General features: G+C 42.0%; 3 protein-coding genes across 3 annotated transcripts; 1 reads left to right on the forward strand and 2 right to left on the reverse strand.

The window, feature by feature from the left end:
• LOC103991292 (uncharacterized protein At2g34160) lies at window positions 1–3046 on the forward strand. The gene is made up of 5 exons (XM_009410694.3): window positions 1–198; window positions 420–468; window positions 2434–2496; window positions 2593–2657; window positions 2724–3046. The coding sequence occupies exons 1-5, from the start codon at window positions 79–81 to the stop codon at window positions 2811–2813; spliced, it is 387 nt and encodes a 128-aa protein (XP_009408969.2). The 5' UTR covers window positions 1–78; the 3' UTR covers window positions 2814–3046.
• A 399-nt stretch (window positions 3047–3445) lies between these two features.
• On the reverse strand, window positions 3446–6956 carry LOC135678566 (adenine nucleotide transporter BT1, chloroplastic/amyloplastic/mitochondrial-like). Its single transcript, XM_065191512.1, has 4 exons — window positions 6565–6956; window positions 5837–6111; window positions 4247–4408; window positions 3446–4178 (listed from the first exon to the last, which is right to left on the reverse strand). The coding sequence occupies exons 2-4, from the start codon at window positions 5969–5971 to the stop codon at window positions 3879–3881; spliced, it is 597 nt and encodes a 198-aa protein (XP_065047584.1). The 5' UTR covers window positions 5972–6111; window positions 6565–6956; the 3' UTR covers window positions 3446–3878.
• Window positions 6957–7600: 644 nt separating this feature from the next.
• On the reverse strand, window positions 7601–14399 carry LOC135678568 (ribosome biogenesis regulatory protein homolog). The gene is made up of 9 exons (XM_065191513.1): window positions 14163–14399; window positions 12144–12253; window positions 11806–11956; window positions 10960–11011; window positions 10697–10825; window positions 8705–8822; window positions 8357–8543; window positions 8164–8277; window positions 7601–8029 (listed from the first exon to the last, which is right to left on the reverse strand). The coding sequence occupies exons 2-9, from the start codon at window positions 12206–12208 to the stop codon at window positions 7898–7900; spliced, it is 948 nt and encodes a 315-aa protein (XP_065047585.1). The 5' UTR covers window positions 12209–12253; window positions 14163–14399; the 3' UTR covers window positions 7601–7897.
• Between the last annotated feature and the right edge of the window lie 6834 nt (window positions 14400–21233).

Consider the following 21233-nt stretch of genomic DNA (forward strand, 5'->3'; position numbering starts at 1 on the left):
GCGCGCATTGTTTCGTATCGTCTCGGGTGTTGGATTAGGGCTTCCTCGGTTGGCAAGTCGCAAGCGAAACCCGCGACGATGGAGCAGATCACCGAGGGCGTCAACAATCTCAGCGTCGCTGCCGATTCCTTCAAGGAGAACCGGATCCTAGTCTCCAATACGAAGAAGCCCCTCTTCTTCTACGTCAATCTCGCCAAGGTGCCCGACGCCCCCCCTGTTCTTTGATCGATTTCGCACCCTCACCCTAATCTTTTCACTTAATGAGCAAGAAGTTTCCCGCTTCACTAGCGCTACGTTCCCTCCGTGCTCTGTGTTTTTGGGGTTTAGGGTTCTTGGTATTTTAGGTTTCGTGTGCTTATAGTTTGTGCATCTGTCATCCGTACTGTTTCTTGATTATGCTGTTATACTTTTGGTTGCAGAGGTACATGCAGCAATACGATGAAGCAGAGCTTTCGGCTCTTGGAATGGGTACCGTTTCTTTTCCCTCTGGTTATATCACTCTTATGTGATGCTGTCTATAACTTTGTTTATTTATTTGGGCTCATCTCTTGGTAAATTCTTTTTATCCTGTAGTTATATTTTAGTAGATGGGCTTATTTATGTCTAACTGGTGAAATGTAATGATGAAACATTCATGAAAATAAAAATAAAAATAGCTAAAGTACGCTGTAATTTGTAGTTTTTTGTGTGTTGATATCAAGTTCTTTTAAGAGATTATGGAGCATCATTTATTTGGTTATTGGTTCCCATTGTATAAAATATGAGTATTGCTTATGAAAGACTTTGAAATGTGATCACTTGTTGATTTCAGATTACATGTGTCTTCGTTCAGTAGCTTCAGTTCCTTTCGTTTTTCCTTTTCTTGAGGCTGTGACTTCATGCTAAGTTTCTGTGCAAGTTTACACATTGAGTTCCTCCATTTATGGCTTCATTGGTATTTTTGTACGCTTTTTGTAATTTTAAACAATAATGGGTATCTTTGTTTAAAACCTGGCTATGAGAATCAGCAGGTCAATGTGTATTCTTCGATGGAGAGAACTTGCAGCTTGTAGTTTTAACCCAAAAAAAATTAGCAGAGTTATTGTCATGTAAAACTTAATGTTCTTGTTTTAAAATTATCGTTCTTTTGTTTACTACATTAAAATGTTAGATTTATTCATCAATCTTACTTATTATTGTAAATTTTCTTCCTCGTGGTCAATCTTCTATACTATTATAGCACTGTTATGTTTTCTTGCATATCTCAGTATGAGGTGAGGGATGTTGGTTTTGGTTTCTTATAGATTTACATTTCTAAAAATTTTCTGTTCTCTTTAGACAGTAACTATATTTCTGACTTTTGTTTGAGGAAGCAATTTCATGGAATATAATGAGGAGATTGACTTACTTTGAAATCACGAAAAGTCTCCAAAAATCTAGGAGGATTTCAAACATTGATTTAATGTTTGAATGTGAAGTTAACTTATTCAGATTTAATGTTTGAATGTGAAGTTAACTTATTCAGATTTTATGTTGAGTAAATACATAGAACTTTTGAGTATTCTATGAGGCTGAGAGTTTTGCACAGTATCAGGCAGCATAAACTTTTGACTATTCTTATATATTATGATCTTGTGCAGATTATTCAGTGTTGTTTGAATTTTTGTCTAAGATTATTGTGGTATTTATCATGCTTTTACGACTAACTCTTTTGTTTTTTGTTTTACATTGACATGTTCCATAAATGAGGCTCTACTTGCATGTACATGCTTGTAAGAATATATTGTCAAATGCATATGCTATGTCTCATAAAAATTGCACTGCACGGAGGTTGTGATGATGGACTAGATTTTGTAGTAGCTATATTACATTAAGGAAATCTAGAATGTGGTATCCACTTTTGTGAGCAATCTCAAATAAGAGGACTCTTACAAACAGGAAACTAGTATAATAACTTGGACACAGTATATATCAACTATGTGGTCTTAGCTATCTATTCAGGCCCAAAGCATTAGCCGTTTGCTGTTCCAGTCATAAAACAATCAATTTCATCTTTGTATCCCCATGTTTACATTCTATCATCAGGAACTTACGGAATATTCATGACATTAGCTTTCGTGTCAGGCCCCAGGTTGGGGAAAATAAGACCAAGAACTGTTATAGGAGCTTAAAAGCCTCTTCATTTTGCTTCAGTCATGCTTTTGTTTGAACCATTTCTATATGCTTGACTGTTGTATTGAACTATTCTGTTTCACACTAAATGCAGCATTACAATTATGGAATATGCTGTTTTAGTACTTCTTTTAGCAGAGTTGCCCCCACTGAGCTTTGCGCTTGTGCCTGAAAATCCTCTAGTCCTAGACATGTGCAGAGCTTTCTAATTCCATAGTGATTCACTTTTAGCAATTTTCATATTCCAAGGATGGCTTAATAACGATTACTTTGACTTAACAGCCATCTCAACTGTGGTCACCATTGCGGAGATTCTTAAAAACAATGGCCTTGCGGTTGAGAAGAGTAAGATTTTATATTGTTATCCGACCTGTTAGATTATGTATTTGAAGTCTACCACACACATTATCTAACTATTATTTTTGTTAAAAAAACCTTCAGAGATCATGACATCGATGATTGATGTGGAGGATGAGGCCAGGGGACGGCCGTTGCAGAAAGCAAGGGTAAAGACTTGATTAGATTAAAATGATATACAGTAGTGTTTGACCTGAGCCTCTTCTCTTCTGCAGATTGAGATATTGCTGGGAAAGACGGAAAACTTTGATGAATTAATGGCTGCAGCCACACAGAGACGTGATGGAGATGGTGAGCAGCATTAAAATGAAGTCTTGCTTTGTTTTCGGATTGGCAGACGGTGTTTGGTGATTTCATGGGCTATTCCCATGAATCAAAGAGCAGCATTATTTGTTCTCCAACTCTCCGTGTATGATTCTAGGTTGTAGTGTTTTTTTGTTGGAATGGAATATGTGAACCAAAACTGAACTTAAAGGTCCATTTTCATTGTAAACGATGGTTTCTCTCATCCACTATATGGCAACACATTGTTCTGACCTGTGATAGCATCTTGAAACAGAGATATCTGACCTGTGAAAATATTTTTGCTTATAAAAGGAATATAACCATTTCAATTGGCGCATAATCGTAACTGAAAAGCTCATAAAGTTTACATCTTAATTATCATGTTTTAAGTATACCATAATAGGTTTACAAAAAATTATTACCACATATCCTATAACTTCATCGTACCATCCAAATATCATGTCCTTTTTTAATTTCAGAGCAGGAATTATATCTTTAGGTTGTGTTTTTTGCGGATAGCAGAAAATTTATAACCCTCAAAATTTATAACATTGAAAATTTATAAACCTTACATCAATCAATTATTGAAGGAGTTTAGAACAAAAGAGAAAGAACTACTGTTCAGTAGCACTCTACAGTAATATCAATATCCTTGACATTGAAATCTAATATTATTGGCTCCAGTAGAATTTTCCAGCATCAACCATGACATTTCAAATATCATATTTACCCTTCCAATGGGTTCTCAGGAAAAATAAAATACATTAAAAAGCACGAAGAAATTAAGAAACAGCTACATGTGAGAATCTAAATGTGTCCTTGGCAGCTGCATTAGGATTCCCAAGAGCTGCAATCAAAGAAAACCTGCCGAATGAGACAGGTTGAAATCTCACTTTGCATGGTTCCATACTCTATACGATGAGAATGCATTGGAGTCATGCATCTTCCTCATCAATCAAGATCTTCTTGCACGCCTAGTAGCACATGAATGAGATGCCTGCAGCAGGCACCAACCCTTTGTAAAGACCCCCAACCCCTTCCTTTTCCAGTATGCTCAGGAGAGCATGTAGCATGTTCTTGTACACCTACCTACCACCGACAGCTCCGACTTGCATATGCTTCCGAGCAACCTCAAGTGGGAAAGTGGCACTGCTCGATATGGCTCCAGCTGCTGAACCAATCAGAAGTGTGGCAACGTTGCCTATATCGTCCGTGTTGAAGGTCTTCTTGTAAACTTTCTTGAGGGTATCATATGCAAAGTAGTTGGTGGCAGCATACGGCACGACCCCTATAAGACTCGGAGTGAGACCTCTGTACAGCTCCGACGGACCTTCCTCTTGTATGATTTTCAAAAAAGCATGTAAAAGATTGTCATAGACGTCTCCCTGTACCAGGAGCAGGAATCAGACACAAACATATGTGCAAGATTAATATTCCAGGGGTTTTCACTAACCTGTATGGTTAGTCGAGTTGTGAGTAGCTCTAATGGATACATACAGAGGGTTGAGCTGACTCCAGCAACGGCCCCAGCAACAAGTGAGGGGGGAAGTGGAAGTTTGGGTTGTTCTCCATCCTTAGGAGTCAAAGCCTTCTTAGCTGTATCATAAGCAAACAACTGCAAGAAGAACCATCAACATTCAAAAGAACCGCAGAAATAGAAATGTGGATTATATAATAGCAGACAACTATGTTAAACCACCAGCATTCCTAAGGAGCTAAGGAACAAACAAGATGATTGATTACTAGAGACTGAACATGTGCATTTTCTGCACGGTCTGCTAAAAACAATGTGGTGAAAACTGGCAGGCAAAACCAACACAAACACAACCTTATGGTCTTTAATTACATAATATTTCTTTAATCTACAAAGTAATATACATGTGATCAAAGAGTTAAATGTTGAGACATATTAAATGCAGGTACGCATTACATGATGAATGAGTGATTAGATACTGTGGCAAAACATTCTGTTTATTCATCAAAGGGATTTCATGATAGTAGAGAAAATGTATCTAATTTGCCCAGTGAGTCAAACAATACCAGAGGCAAAATCACAAGCCTATAAAATATACATAAAGCAATAGTTTTGATGTCATGAAAAGTTCAAAAGAGGAATATTCACTGTCGTTCAGACATTCAAACCTCATTTTCTTTAACTGAACCATATGTTTTGGTTTAAAAAGTTCTAAGCCCGAAATGGAACCAACCAAACCCAAAAAGCAAGGTAACGATTAACCCATTCCACCAGTTTGGTGTTCAGTTTTATAGGATCATGTTCACTGCAGAGAGGCGCACCATAAACACCAGACCACAAAGTTGATCCACAAGGGAGATTTTGAAATGAAACCAAAAAAGAAATTTCTCAAATAAAGGTCGAATAACTCAAGAACCTAGCAAGGGAAACAGACATCCAAATTTGCAAATGGCCATGACACCTAAAATGAACTGAAAAATGCTTTATCTCTGCACAAAACTCAGCTCAAACCTCCACTCCTTCCATGAAGTCCCATCAAAATGGAAAGCTCGAAGTGATCCACCATGACTGCTTTCTGCCTCGTGGACTGCAAAACGGTGCAGGTGGATTGCAAAAGGGGCGATCCATCAGTTGCGAGATCGAAGAAGCATCCAGGATTATGTTGCTCGCAATGTGGGAATCGGTGGTAATGAGTGGTTTGATCCATGTTTCCTATATAGTATGGTTCTATGATGGGACTAAAATAATTGGAGAATCATAACTTTAACTGAGCCAACTAGTTTAGTTGAAATATTTGTTCAGTTTAAATTTTTTTTTACTTTAGCCCAGGCTTCTGGGTATATCATGTTTCGCTTGAACAGTCCATGACCTAAATTTAGCAAAGATTCCTGGAAAGTCATGAGATATACAATTAAAGAAGTTGATAGCATATATCTTGATCAACGATAACAAAAGGCTAAAAGTTATTATGAAAGAAAGTGGTAAGGAAACAATGGTGTGATATCACAGACATGGAAATCACCATTAAACTAGAAATGCATATGATATAAAATCAACACGATCAATTACCTCGATCGCCTTGCTTGGTGCAACACGGATCACCTCCGGCGACACATACTTCATGTAGAGTTCGGTCCCTGACACCTTAACGCTGTTAATTGTAGGATTAGAAGTATTAGGAGAAACCCCAAAACCGACTCCCATCTGCCCAACACTCGCAAACAAGCCACCAGTGGGGTAGAATCCCTCGTGGAGGTTCCATGAAAAGCTTAGTTCTGGAAAGGGTAGGAGGAAAAACCCATCAGTCTTCTTCTCAAACGGTTGCAGCCTCTTATCCACCGTTCCTATCACAAGCAAAACCTGGATTTGGTAAGATTAGGGCACCACAGCATCCAAATGCACGACTCTTGGGTTCGTAAGGCACTTGAGATAACCAAATCGGAAGACAAATTAAAGGGGACAAATGCAGCAAAGTAGATGCTTCAACAAAATCGAAGATAGAAAATACAGGAAATAAATATCTTTGAATCCAACAGATATTACAACCAAGAAAGAACGAGGCAGAGGTGCGAGAGTAAATAAAACAAATTAGGTTTTCTACAGACACAAGAGAATCGACACGAACAAGAAGAACAACAGAATGCATAGATTAAAAGAGAAGGAAACGTGGTAAACCCCGAAACCAAATCGAATCCAGAAAAAGACTCGATTTAAAAAAAACCATATGGATCATCAGATGAGCAAGTGAAAGCCGGACTGTGATAGACGAATCCAAAAATCCAAGGGAACGACGTCACCTCAACGCTACACGCGAAACAATCGGGCAGGGGGAATCAAACCAGGATAATCCAAAGAGCCGCGCCTTCGAGAGATCAAAGCCAGGATAATCCCCCTATATGTTCGATCTCGCCATTCGCGCTATAGCAGCGAGGAGGGGGACGGGTGAGAGGGATTAGCCGCCGCTACCCCTTCCTGTGTCTCTCTCCCGTCGTCCTTTTCTCTGTTGGGAGTAAAGGAAAACTTCCATCCCGCTATAGAAGCGAGGAGGGGGACGGGTGAGAGGGATTAGCCGCCGCTACCCCTTCCTGTGCCTCTCTCCCGTCGTCCGTCCCGCTGTTGGGAGTAAAGGAAAACTTCTCGCGCGCTATAGCAGCGAGGAGGGGGACGGGTGAGAGGGATTAGCCCCCGCTATCCATGAATGCCCTTACAATTAGTAAAGGAAAAATTAGCCGTCGTCCTATCCCATGAATGCCCTTACAATCTAGATTACATTGGAGGTGCGTTTAGGGGTATAATTGTCTTTTAGAAGGTAGGTCACAGGTATTTCACTCGGTACCATCTTTACACTGTACCAGTAAGGGGTATATTGGTCTTTTTGTCAAAATCGAGAAAAGATATAGGTGATGAATACGACAACGTAGGGTGATGAATGATGAGATGCAATTTTAATCTTTCAGGGTGTCATTAAATTTAGCAACCACATAGATGCTTTTATGAGACTTATTGCAAGTCGATGAGAGGAATAATAGCTACTGTAGCTACAGACAACCAAATACAAAGGATAAAGATATATTTTGCGTGTTGTAATCTAGTGGTCAAGTGAGTGGGAATGTCAAAAACTTTTTAACCTGTTGAACATCCTAAAGGTCGACAAATGCTTTGAGATGTTAAAGCAATCAAAAGTTTTGGTGTTTGTTTTATCAGCACTCAGCTGTTTGATTTCATGTGAGAAAAAAAGATAAGACCATGAGCTAAAAGGAATAAATCTTTGTCGAAGAATCGAATGAGTTGACATCCTTTCTGTCTAGTATCTGTGGTCTACTGAACCTGCTATAAAGAACATATCTCAATGTTTTCTTGTATCGGAAAATAACATCCACATCATGAATTCATCATAACGATTACAAGTTCCCAACCAAGTCGAACAACTATAAATCTCAGTTACAAAATTGATTATCTAATGCAAATGGTCAAGGCCATAAGGCAGAAAGATAGATTTTGTCCAAGACAACTAATGAAACAAGAAAAGGATGTTGTTCGCCACTGATACATTGAACTCGCAGTAATCTGTATCTCTTTAATAACTCCGAACAATTTTACTGCTCCTCATGCATTTCAAAGTGCCACTGTCTAATGTTTCTTTTTTGAAGATTTCTTAAGGGATTTCTTTTTTGGCTTCAGTTTACTTGCTGCAGAAGATGTCTTGTGTTCCTTTTCCTTGTTCCTCTGCTTTTCTTTCTTTACGTTGAACATTGTAACAGCCTGTTTCACAAATATATATATATAAATATATAAATATATATATATATATATATATATATATATATATGACATAAAGAAAGATCCTTGGCAGAAGTAAATAAACTGAACATGGATGTACAAATAAGAAATCTTGCCTTGTTGACATCGAGCATGCCATGACAGCTTTTGTTCATCAGCTGGTCAAGAATTTTTGCTGTTTGTTGTTTTTCTTGTGAGCTCATCCCTTTTCCCTCCACAACAGGGAGAAACTACACAAAAGGAACACAATCAACAAACATCACTAGCATACAATACTTTTCTAGAAAGAACGACCAAGCAAGTACCAACCTTACGATACTTCCCAGCATGCTTGGCGGGTTTTTCTCCAGGCAATTTTTTGTCAAATTTCCCACCACTTGCTGTTGCTGTCGCTGCCATACCAGCAACATTCTGGAGCTCTTCCTTGCTAGCTTTCTTTGGTGCCTCTCCATGGGTTCCAGTGATGGGCAATGCTGTGGCAGCAAGCTGAACATGACTGCAAAGGAAGAATGAAGGTACAGGTAATTAGATACAATAGCTAGATGTTCCTCTCTTCTCAGTATCTTATTTTGCATATTTGGTGCAGAAATGAATGACAGCATGTATATATATATATATATATATATATATCAAAAGTTTACCGAAAACAAAGACAACCTTGGCAAGGCTCCAGCTTTTGCAGCTTGCTTTAAATTCTGCAGCCGGTTCTTCTCTTGCTTTTCAACCCGTTGCTTCTTTTCAGCCTTCCTTTTGCTGAAGGGATCTTCGCCTGGTTCTGCAATGAGAACAGTTCTGATTACCAGGAAATGAAGGAATCATACCAAATTACCCCCAGCTACCTGCTTGGCCGATTTAACCAAAAAATAGGTTTTTCATAGTACATGATGCTTCAACCACTTAATAACTGAAGGGAGAAGTAACCAGTACTGATGCAAAAACACACTACCTGAAAATGGAAGCAAGTTTGTTCAACACAAGTGCAAAATGATGACCAAACACAGTAGTGTCATGGTCATGGTTTGAAATTTCAGTAAGAAAAAAATGTTGCCCAACACTCCTGTAGGCACATTTCCGGGACTTTTATAGGGAGTGTCAACCGCAGACATGATCCTAGCATTAAACATGGATGCGGATCTAATATAGAACACATGGATTCAGCCTCAAAGGGTCTAATCAAGAACAGGACTACGAGATACAAGTCAGTGACCAAATTATTTAAAGATACATTTTCAATATTTAAACATGCCGCTATGGCAATCTAATATATAGGCTTTCTATTTTAAACCTATACATCAAGCTAAACTTTCAACCTACGAAGAGCCTAAAGAACCAAATAGTTTTACATAATTTGGCTCATTCAAGATCGCTTGACCTGTACACAGTATAATTAACACAACCCAGAATTATTAGCCAGATCAATTTTCTGGTTGATTAATCTCGAACAAATTGGGTTAAATGTCAACCAGTTTACAACCCAAACCCACAAAATCTCAAGCATAAGTGGCTAGATTTTTCTCATATTTTTACCAAGCTGATGCATCAGGTCAAGAAATCCAGCACTAGTTGTATGATATGTGGTTTTAAATAGAAAATACAAAAGTAATGCATCCTTAGAACATTCAACTTAAGCCTTTAGGTCTGAAAAATGAAAAAATATTACCACAAATGATATGCATCCACAAGTTATACTAAGTTTGCTGGACAATAACCGGTTACTCTTTTTAAAATTACCCATGATAGTTGGTAAGATTTTCATTTCCTAATCAGCATTATTTTAACTTAACAACTTGCTTATTATCCGAAGTATGCTTTACCATAACTGGTTACTCTTATTAACAATACCCACGATAGTTGGTAAGAGTTTCATTTCCTAATCAGCATTATTCTAACTTAACAACTTGCTTGTATATGACTTCTGAACTAATGGTAATTACACCTACAAAAAGAAGTCAGGTACATATGAATAAATAGTCATCATTGTTAGTCTAAGTGGCCCACAGAAATGGTTTTTACAGCATATGCCAAACAAGAGGCTGCATATGCAATGACAAATACCTGTGCAGACACTTATGATATATGCTACTTATAGAGCTAAAATACCTAAGCAATTGCATAGGCTATTCACGAGCATTTAAATACTACTGCATATGTGCTCTACGTTTCATCCTCTATTATTTTTCTACTATTTACAATTTGAATCCTATAAAATGAAGTCCATGGAAATATAATTTTACCCACATACATAAATGAGGATAAAAATATCATCCCATGTGTTCTAAATTAAACCATATTTTATTTTTATCCACTCGCAATTTAAACTTCGTTGTCTATGCAGTTCTTTGTACTTGGTTATAAATTATTCACCGTATTTTGAACTGTGTAGGCCTTCATATATGACTGCATAAAGCACGTGTGCTGGATGATCCTCAGCTGCCAGCATGTTGTAATCACTATTAGAGCATTGGATGCCATTTCAAAGCTTCCATCACTACGGAGCAAATGTTCTCCTTTCTTATGATTTAGACAAGTAAAAGTTTGTATGAGATCTCACTAGAGTCAATTTACCCAAAAAGAATAATCTCTTTGCAACTAGAGAATCTACAAAGAAAAAACCAGTTGTGGCAAGATCCATGTAAGACAAACCATTACCATCTGATAGTTTGGCCTCGATGATTGGTATGTCTTTATCATCATTTACACGATCATAGCCATGACGTCTCTTCCAAGTACCAGTTTGTTCATCAAAAACACGCTTGTCCTTTTTGTGATTCTTTATCCCTGCAAGAACGATTGACAAGCCAGATGAGTACATCCCACTAGATGAAATTAGTGGCATGTCTGTAAGGGAAAATAAAACATTTTGATAGCACAATCAGTCCACTTTGGAACACGAAAGGTTCTGTTAAATTGACCTTTCATTTTGGCAAACAACTCCCACTTTGTAGGAGGCTTAGGCTTCGGAAGCTGTAAAGAAACAAAGCTGAATCAGTGTCATCAAATAAATATGCAACACTAGAATTAAATTGTAGAGTTGCAGATGATGCATGGAACTGTTTGGAGGAAATGAATATGAATCCACAACAGCAACCATTATATGTAGTTATTTGTTAGAGACTACCATGTAGTTTCAGAACAATGGAACAAGTTTAAATAAACAAATCAAAGCAGCATGCCTTAACTCTTAAGCTCGATAGACTTCATAATCATTAGGCTGTGCTAAAAGAATCAATGACTTAAAGGCTAAAGCAAAAGGCAAGGGGCAAACAAGAATAACTTATTAGCATTAGGTACCAGTATTTGGAAGGAAGACTAGATATGATACCAAGAATATGGCCTCAGAGACACATTACAAATAAACCACTGTATCCTAACGATTGTGTAATGATCAGAAACAAATCAACGTGAAGCAATAATGTGATAACGGCATTCCATGCATCTGCAGCATCTATCCACAATTGGAAACAAAAAAATCAAGCTGCTTCGGTGCTTCCTGATTATTGCTACACCACATTATATGTAATAGTTGTTCCTGAATCTAGGTTACATAACTCATCATCCAAATCTTATGGCCCAAAAGATTTTATGTTTTTTATTTGCCTATCATTCATATTTTAAAAGAAAACAATATGTATTTTGCTTCGGATTCTTCAAAAAACAAAATAATGACATAAACATGCCCACTTAAGGAAATCCGTCACACAACGCAAAATATAAGCAGAATGAAAACGCAAGAAGCAGCAAAGGGCGACGAAGCATACATGCTTCTCCCTCGGAAGCGCGGTAGTTGGCGGGGGCAGCCGAACGATGGGACCATCAGGGTCATCGGTCGATGGAAGGGCGAAAACAGCATTGGCTATGGCTTGGACCAGTTCCGTGCCCTTCTCCAGGCACGCCCTCGTCAGCTCCTGCCTAATCATCACAACAAAGACAAGTGATCGAACTCAGATAACAGCAACAGATGCAATGGAAACATTCATACTTCAAACAGCACGGAGCAAAAGTTTAGGGTTTTAGTGTGGCTTAGAAACTAATCCAGGACGCAATTCGCAAAAAGGCTTGGCTACAAGTACCGGAGCGAAGGATGACCGCCACAAACCTAGAGGAGGGGATAGATTCGAAGTGGTGGGTAGGATCGAACGCCATGAGGTTGCCCAAATCCATGATACTTCTCCGCCACCAGAAGCTCTGCCGTCGTCTACAGAAGTCCTGTCTCTCAAAAGATATTAGGACTTCGCGGTCGCAGAAAAAGAGAGGCGTGCATATTAGGACTGCGAAATCAAGTCGGATGCAGGTAAATCCCATTCGCCCGAAATCCGACAGAATTTAAATTACAATATTTATTTGTTTTTAATTATAAATAATTAAATATTAAGAGATATACTTCAATTATTTTAGTAAATCAAACAAGTAAAATAAATCAAATTTTAAAAAAATATTTTTAAAATTATAAACAATTGAACTGGATTAATTATCTTTAAGCGAAATGGTTCCAGATCAAACCTACCTTACTTTAATTGAACCAAGTAACCAAACCAGAAACAGATTCAATTCAGATCAGCCCTATAATAGTTTAATTCAAACATATCTTAACACCCCAATCCGCAACAACTTCAGTTGTGTAGCTACAATTAAATACAGGAATAAGACAGTTGATGCAAGATTTTGATGAATGCCAATACCACAAAGGAATTTATAAGATGATTCATGAGATCTTATCAGAGAATTAACAAAAGAACATTATAAATGATCGATATAAGCATCCAAATGCACCACTCTTGGGTTCGTAAGGCACTTGAGATAACCAAATCGGAAGAAAAATTCAAGGGGACGAATGCAGTGAAGTAGATGCTTTAACAAAATCGGAGATAGAAAATACAGAAAATAAATATCTTTGAATCCAACAGATATTACAACCACGCAAGAACGAGGCGGAGGTGCGAGAGAAAATAAAACAAATTAGGTTTTCTACAGACACAAGAGAAACACGGCGCTACGCAGGGCCGCCTGAATCGACAAGAACAAGAAGAACAGAATGCATAGATTAAAAGAGAAAGAAACGTGGTAAACCCCGAAACCAAATCGAATGATAAGTCTCTATCTTCTCCAGTACTGTCCACCGAGGAGAAATCACATGATCAGTCTCTATCTTCTCCAGTATTGTTCCACCGCTTGCAGTTGATTCACCATATTGTTCCACTGAGCTAAAGAGACAAGGCCTTACAGGAGCCTCTAAGTTTCTTGTCTTCGAGGTGCCTTTTGAATTTCGCCTTGTGTATGGGCAATACCTCAAGGGTTCATCATATCCTAATGATGTGCTACATTAGATGTCGCCAAGTGTAGGGCCGGTAAACCCTTGTCTCTCAACTGGGGGGACTGATGAGGCCACGTTAGTTAAAGAGTTGGAAAGCTAATAAAAGTCTCCAAACCTCCTCTCCTCAAAGAATATTTTAGGGTTACCCCAAAGGATAAAACAAGGCCCACTGGTTGCCTAAAGATGTGCTTCATCACCCACTAAATATCTTCACATTAAAACACGTATATTAATTGATACATGAAACTTTGTACGAGCATACTCATTGTTGGGCACTACCAATCTCCGTCCTCTCGTGCCTTTATCAAACATAATCCCTATCATAGACAGACGACAGAAACAACTTAACTCACCAACATTTATAAGAAGCCACCCCAAAAGATTTTGCTTATACTCCATTACCAATAACATCATTCAAGAAATGTCTCTTGAAGGCTGTTTGGCAGTTTCTTGGGGTTATTTCACTAACTATAACCATGATAGCCTCTCAAAGCCTATAAACTAACGCAAAAGCAGGGTCTTGACCCTCGTTCCACAGAACAATTGAACAAAAGGGCAAACCTTAATATTCACAAAAATTGAACACATACAACATCAAATATACAGAAAAAGAATGATCAACGTAATAAAAATTCCAATTTAACGCGACAGATGGTCGATTGCTCACAAGCGACCATCGCCCCTCAAACGAAGGGGCGGTAAGTGAGGATGAGAAAGGAATCTGCAGTTAGATGGCGGAGGGAGGCCATCCCAGAAAAAGGAGAGAGTCGTGGTCGAAGGGGAGAAGCAATGAGAAGATCGTACCAGAGGGAGGCGGCTGGGCTTCAACGGCCGGATCTCGACGGGGGCAACGGTAACGGAGGCAGAGACGACAGCAGAGACTTAAGAATAACCAAGGGAGGCCGTTGGACGTTAAAGGCCAGTCAAGAGCACCGGAAGGCGGTGGGCAATGACCGGATTGACGGATCTCGTCGGCGGCGGGGGCCTTGGCTTGCTTTGCTAGGGCTCGCCGTTCGGGTCGGACTTTAAGGAATCCATCGTTTGCGACGACTCTGTAATTTATAGCTAGTAAACTCGAGTCGACTCGGGAAACTCGATCTCGACTCGTGCCTCGGTATGCATCCGACTCCACAATGGGATCAGCTCGTAGCTTTGATTTGGACCGTAGAATCGCTTGTCCCTACGATCCTACGGTACAGATCGCGACATTAATAACAAACGCTGCACAAAAATGAACCTTATGGTCCATCGACCACAGAATCACCCGCGAGTTGACGCGGCTACTTGCGTGAGGTCACACGAATGGAAGTGCAAAAGCATGTGTGCCAACACAAGCCACCCATCACTCGTGACCATAACTACGTGCGAGCATAATTAGGAATAATATACTTGTTGACAGTAAAATCTAAGGGGTAGATGCTAGGAATAATAAACTTTTTTAAATATTAAAATAAAAGGTAAATTAACCATATGTCGAAACATATTTCTTGAAATCTTATATTTAACCCAAATATATTAAAAGATATCTGAACCTGATAATTTGGGGATATGTGATAAGGTTCTTTGGATATATTTTGCGAAAAAAATTAAGAATGAATAGTTACACTAACTTTTTTAAAAATATTGTAATTAACTAATCAGACTTTACTAAATAATATCTATTTTTTGTGTATTTTTGCAGGGAAGATCTTTTGACATATGAGATTCTTTATGCATGTTTTGATTGAAAAAATATTCAGGATTGGAGCAATTATCCTGTTAAAAAAACTATAATTGACAAAAAATCAACAAATAATATATAAATTTGGCCATCTTCTGCAAGGTGAACATTTGTAATAATAAGGTTCTTTGGGTGTACTTGTATTTGGGGCAAAAAATATTCAATATTTAAATATTTACACTATTTTCAAAAATACATAATTACCAAAACTTTAATTATCGATGTATGATTTTATACTTTTTCTATAACAGTTTTTATGATAATGAGAATATATATATATATATGATAAAAAAAAATAACGGATAATTTTTTTATAATTTTAGAATATGCAAAAATAGAATGAAATAAGAAGATTTTTGAGTTTATAATGCATAGGTTCACGAGAATATATATATATATATATATATATATATATATATATATATATATATATATATATATATATATATATATATATATAGTAGTAAAAGAAAGGGAAAAAAAAGGCTATCTTTGAATTTTAATTTTATAAAAAGAAACCAATTAGCTCCTGCATATATCATTACTTTATTTAGGAAGAAACCGATTAGAAATGTTATTTCATAATTAAATTTTTTGATAATTTGGAGGTATACAAGATTTTGAGTAATGTTAGAAGATTAGATGTCGGGACGGATGATCGATCGATATGTCGGTAGAAAGCTTTATGTCGTGAATTCAGGCATTGAGTCAAATGATCGGACATTGCGTCAAGGATATCGAAAGTTGCATAAGTCAATATGCCGATTGGATAATACGCCAAAGGAGAGGACGATACACTAAATGATCGGACGAAGCGCCGGATGAACCAATGAAATGTTAGACAAATGATTAATGCTTTACAATCATTTGTCTCATATCAAAGTAGTTTATGGGCTAATTGAGTTAGCTTTTGATGTAATCATGATAACTCAATCAGGGGATAATTTGGTCTTAATTGTGACTAATTTGGGCTTATTGGGAGACTTATTAAGTGACCCAATATGGCACCGTCAAAACAGACAGTGGAATCGTTTGTGAGTTGAAAAACTTAAAAAATCTGATCTCCGAAGCTATTAAGCAGTGGTACCATCAGATTGGGCAATGGTACTACCCAGTATTAGGCTGTAGGTAGTGGTACCATCTAGTGCAGGCAGTGGTACTGCCCAAACCCGAAAGACCCGAGAATTTAAATTTTTAGCTCTATTTTTTAAACCATTTGGGGCTTATAAATAATACCTCACTTGTGCAGCATGAAAGAAGCAATAATTTTTTAGGAAAAAACTAAGTAAACTTTGCTAAAACTTTGAGTTCCCTCTTCGTAGTACTTAGAGTTAGTCTTAAGGGAGGTACATGAGAGATTACTCGTAAAAGAGTGACATGTAAAGGTTATCTCCTAAACCCGTGAAAAAGAGAAAGTGTTGTAAGAGGGTAGTTGGTCTTCGCCCATTGAAGAAAGACCGATAATGGATGTCGATGACCTGAACGGAGGAGGAATCGAGAGTGAATGTACGTCACGATGATCGAACCACTATAAATTAGTTTACATTTCTGTTTACTATTTACCTAAATTAGTTTAGCTGTACACTCTTATGAACGTTTTTAAAGTTAAATTCTTTTTTATACAATTTTATCGTTCAAAGATTCCTAACTCGACGTAAATTTTACGTACTCACTGGTTCACCCTCTTCTTAGTGCTGACTCGATCATAATAATTATGATAAAAGAAGTTCACGTGTATAGTTACTAGAAAAGATATATAATAAATAATTTAATTTATAAAAAAAAAAGTATAACTCTCTTATAGAATTATTAATATTTTTAAAAATTAATTAAATTAACAATATTGTTTTATATAGAACTAAACACGCTGCAAGTGACCTATATTAGCTTACGGTTTGTCGGTGTTATTGAGACATCCATTAATATATTACCAGCAGTAGATTTTGGATGTACAATAATAATAAATACATAAAGATTAAATGGTTAAATAATCAAGTATCACATCGTTTACCACGGTCAAAGTCAACCAGCCGAGTTCCACGTTTCGAAGTCCATGCGGGCTTCCCACCTCTTCCGGTGCTCCGAGAGCTCCCCGGCCTTACCGTGTTCCTACGGTCGCGCCGTCACTGACATGCCTCGTAATCCGTTCCTCACACGTAAACCACGTACTGAAGACTCGGAAGCAGTCTCGCTCCTATCTCCAAGTAGCACCACTATTACTAGTTCCTCGTACGAGTACGGATAACCTGCTAATGTTGTTGGATGTAATGATGCCCTCTTCGTGGAGCCCACGAGGATTTCCAATGAAAAATCGCGTAGGTGAGATGGTCGGCGTACCCCCTGTGCGAAAAGAAAAGTTCCGCCCGCCATCGGAGGTGGTGACGATCGGACTTCCGGGCCCCGCCAAATAGCCGAGGCAACGGCCGTTCGCGCGAAGGGCGGACGGTCAGTGCGAAAGCGGCATCCCCTGATATGGCAAAAAATGGTAAACCCCACCCCCGGCGACTTCCCCCGCACGTGGACAGGCGCGGCGCCCCAGGGAGAGCCACGAGGGCAACAGCCTGCGTCCGGACGATTAGCCTCGCGGGGCCCGCAGCCCCTTCAGTTGACCCAGCACAGTAGGACGAGACAGGAGTGGGTAGCGGTTGAAGCTGGCCCATACCCTGCGATTCCCCGTTCCCATACGCAACGTCCTCAGCGATGTCGGACGCCATCAGAGGTACGGCCCCGACCGACGGGATGGCGCTGCCGAGGATGCCGAGCTCCCTATAAACGTCCCCAAGCCTGAAGGGAAAGGTAAGACAAAATTCCCCCAAAACGACCGCCAGAGCATCTCACTAACTGGATCGTCGGAGGGGTCGGGTCGAGTGCACCCGACCATTGTGCAGGTACCAAGCCGAGGTCTCCCGACCGGGACGCGCCAGCAATCCCCGCTCGGGAAGAGCCGCCGCATCACCCCGAGTCCGAGGCCGTACCCGACCACCCCGGAGGAGACGAGTACCGCCCCAGGGAGATCCCCGCCATTCGGACCCCCGAACGAGCCGAGACGACCTCCCGGGTCACGGCTAACGAAAAGGGTGTTTACATTAAGTAGAAAAAAAAGGTGTTTACACTAACATAATGGCGCTAGAAGGAGGGCCGGTCCGAATGTCAAGCGATCCACAGGCTCACTCCGACGAACCCCCAGTCATCCGGTCGCACGCAACCGACGCGATGGAGGAAAACCCCCAACAGGAGGGAGTTCGGAACGAGCGCCCCGCCGCGACCTCAGAGCGTTATTGGCGGTCATTCAACGACCCGGGCCTATCGCCTCCCATCGCCAATCCCGGTGGCCCCTCACCCGTGCCGCCAGAAGCCCTCTACGACCTCACGCATCAGGTTCGGGCCCTTACGGGAGTAGTGCAGACCATCATCCCGCTGGTCTCTCCCCCGACGTCTTCACACTCAACCTTACCCCCACCGCGGCAACGGCCCGCCGGCGCCCAAAACGCCGCACCACTCCCCGAGTCTCCCGCTTCGCCACCGCGCCGATCGTCCCGACCCGGGAGCCGAGGAGCGGAGGAACCAGCGGCGCACCCGACGCCCGTAGCCCCACTTTCAGGCTCAGCGGAGGAACTGTGGGCCCAGCTACGCCTCGTAGGCCGCCGGCTGGACGAGGTGCAGCGCGAGGTTCGCCGGACCGGGGGAGACCCGGGGGCCGAACAACACCAGGGGTCCCCCTTCGTCTCCGAGATTCAAGAGCAGGCCGTCCCGCCGCATTTTCGGCTCCCGTCGCTAGATGCTTATGAAGGTGCCACCGATCCGGCAGACCACGTGGCTGCTTTCCGCGCCCAAATGGCGCTATACGGGACGTCCGACGCCCTGATGTGCAGGGCGTTCCCGACAACTCTGCGGGGCCCGGCCCGAGCGTGGTACAGCAATCCGAAGACCGCGACCATCGCCTCTTTCGACCAACTGGCCAGGGACTTTGAGCTTAACTTCCTGGCTCATGCCAAGCCGAAACCGTCGGTGGCGATGCTCCTCGGGCTCAACCAGAGGGAGGATGAGCCCCTCTCTCACTTTGTGAACCGCTTCACCGCACAAATCCGCGGGCTATCTGATGCGCACCCTTCTTTGATGATGCAGGCATTCATGATGGGCCTGCGCCCTACCCGATTCTTTTGGTCTCTGGTGGAGCGACCCCCTACTTCGGTACCCGAAATGTTGCAGCGTGCGAACCAGTACATCGCTGCCGAGGCATGGATGGTCGGGAAGCGTGACGAGCGCAAAAGGGTCAAGCCAGAGCAACCCCAACAGCAACAGCCCGCCACCTCTCGGCGCAGGGCCGCCGCCCTCGACGATGCGGTACCTAGGTCCCCCCTTCCGGGCCTGAACTCCTCTCGGACCGAGATATTTCTCCATATTAAGGAGAAAGGCCTTCTCAAAGACCCCTACCCGATGAGGAGCCCGCGCGAGCTCGCGGACCGCTCCAAATACTGCCGTTTCCACCGACAGCCCGGTCACGACACCGAGGAGTGTCGGGAACTAAAAAGGCAAATTGAGGAGCTCATCCGCCGAGGACACCTCGGTTCGTACCTCCGACCAGACAAGGAGCTCTCGCCACGACCGGAGGGCCCCATCGAGCAACACATAGATGTCATAACCGGCGGGCCGGCGTCCGGAGGGAGTTCCGCGGCGGGTGGAAGGGCATACGCCAGGGCCTCCCGGGTTGAGGATTCCAAACCCGAAAAAGGTCCCGAAGTCACTTTCCCGACCGAGGGATCCGAACCGGCCGAGCATGATGACGCACTGGTGATATCAGCCAGAATCGCCAACGCGCAAGTGAGAAGAATCATGGTCGACACTGGAAGCTCGGCCGATATACTTTATTGGGACGCCTTCCAAAAGCTCGGCCTGGTAAAGGAGAACATGCAGCCGGTATGCTCGACACTCACGGGGTTCACCGGCGCCTCAATCTCGTCACTGGGGGTCATCACCCTGCCCCTAACTCTGGGGACCTTCCCGAAGGCAAAAACGGTGATGACCTCCTTTCTGGTAGTCGACCTCCCCACAGCATACAACGCCATCCTAGGACGGCCAACCCTCAACAAGACCCGAGCCGTCATCTCAACTTACTATCAAACCATCAAGTTCCCGACCCACGATGGGGTCGGGGAAGTGGCGGGGAACTCCTGGGAGTCCAGGCGCTGCTACTTGACCGCTGTGTCATTAAACAAAAGAGCAAGGATCCAATCCCCGCCGGAAGACCCCCGGGAGGGAAAAAAACCAACCCCCCGCCCCGAGCCAAAGGAAGCCACTGTCGACTTGCCGCTGGTCGAGGGAAGGCCCGATCAAACAGTCAAAATCGGGTCGGGACTCCTCGAAAAAGAACAACAACAGCTCGTCGGCCTTCTGCGAGTCAACGCCGACATCTTCGCTTGGACGCCGGCCGACCTAGCAGGAGTCCACCCGGAAGTCGCGCTTCACCACCTGAACATCTCGCCCGACGCCCGGCCGGTGAAACAGAGGCCCAGGCGACAGGCTCCGGATCGGCAACTGGCCATCCGAGAAGAAGTAGACCGGCTTCTGACGGCCGGTTTCATAGAGGAGGCAAAGTACCCACAGTGGCTCTCCAATGTAGTCCTTGTCAAAAAACCTAATGGGAGCTGGCGGATGTGCGTTGACTACACCAGTCTCAACAATGCTTGCCCAAAAGATTGCTACCCCCTGCCAAAGATCGACCAGCTGGTCGACGCCACGGCCGGCCACGCCCGACTCTCGTTCATGGATGCCTTCTCCGGGTACAACCAGATCAGGATGGCACCCGAAGATCAAAAACATACAGCCTTCATCACCGAGCAAGGGATATATTTTTACAAAGTTATGCCATTCGGATTAAAGAACGCCGGGGCAACCTACCAGAGGATGGTGAACAAGATGTTCGCCCACCAGATCGGGCGAAACATGGAGGTATATGTCGACGACATGATCGTAAAGAGCCGAACGGCGGAGGCTCATCCCTCTGACCTGGCAGAAACATTCGACACTCTGCGGAGGTTCGGCCTGCGCCTCAACCCCGCCAAGTGCGCCTTTGGTGTGACCTCGGGAAAATTCCTCGGATTCATCGTGCACGAGAGAGGGATTGACGCCAACCCGGAAAAAATACAGGCCATCAT

This window comes from Musa acuminata, chromosome BXJ1-7 (genome assembly GCF_036884655.1).
Source record: "Musa acuminata AAA Group cultivar baxijiao chromosome BXJ1-7, Cavendish_Baxijiao_AAA, whole genome shotgun sequence".
In the NCBI taxonomy this organism is placed as follows: domain Eukaryota; kingdom Viridiplantae; phylum Streptophyta; class Magnoliopsida; order Zingiberales; family Musaceae; genus Musa; species Musa acuminata.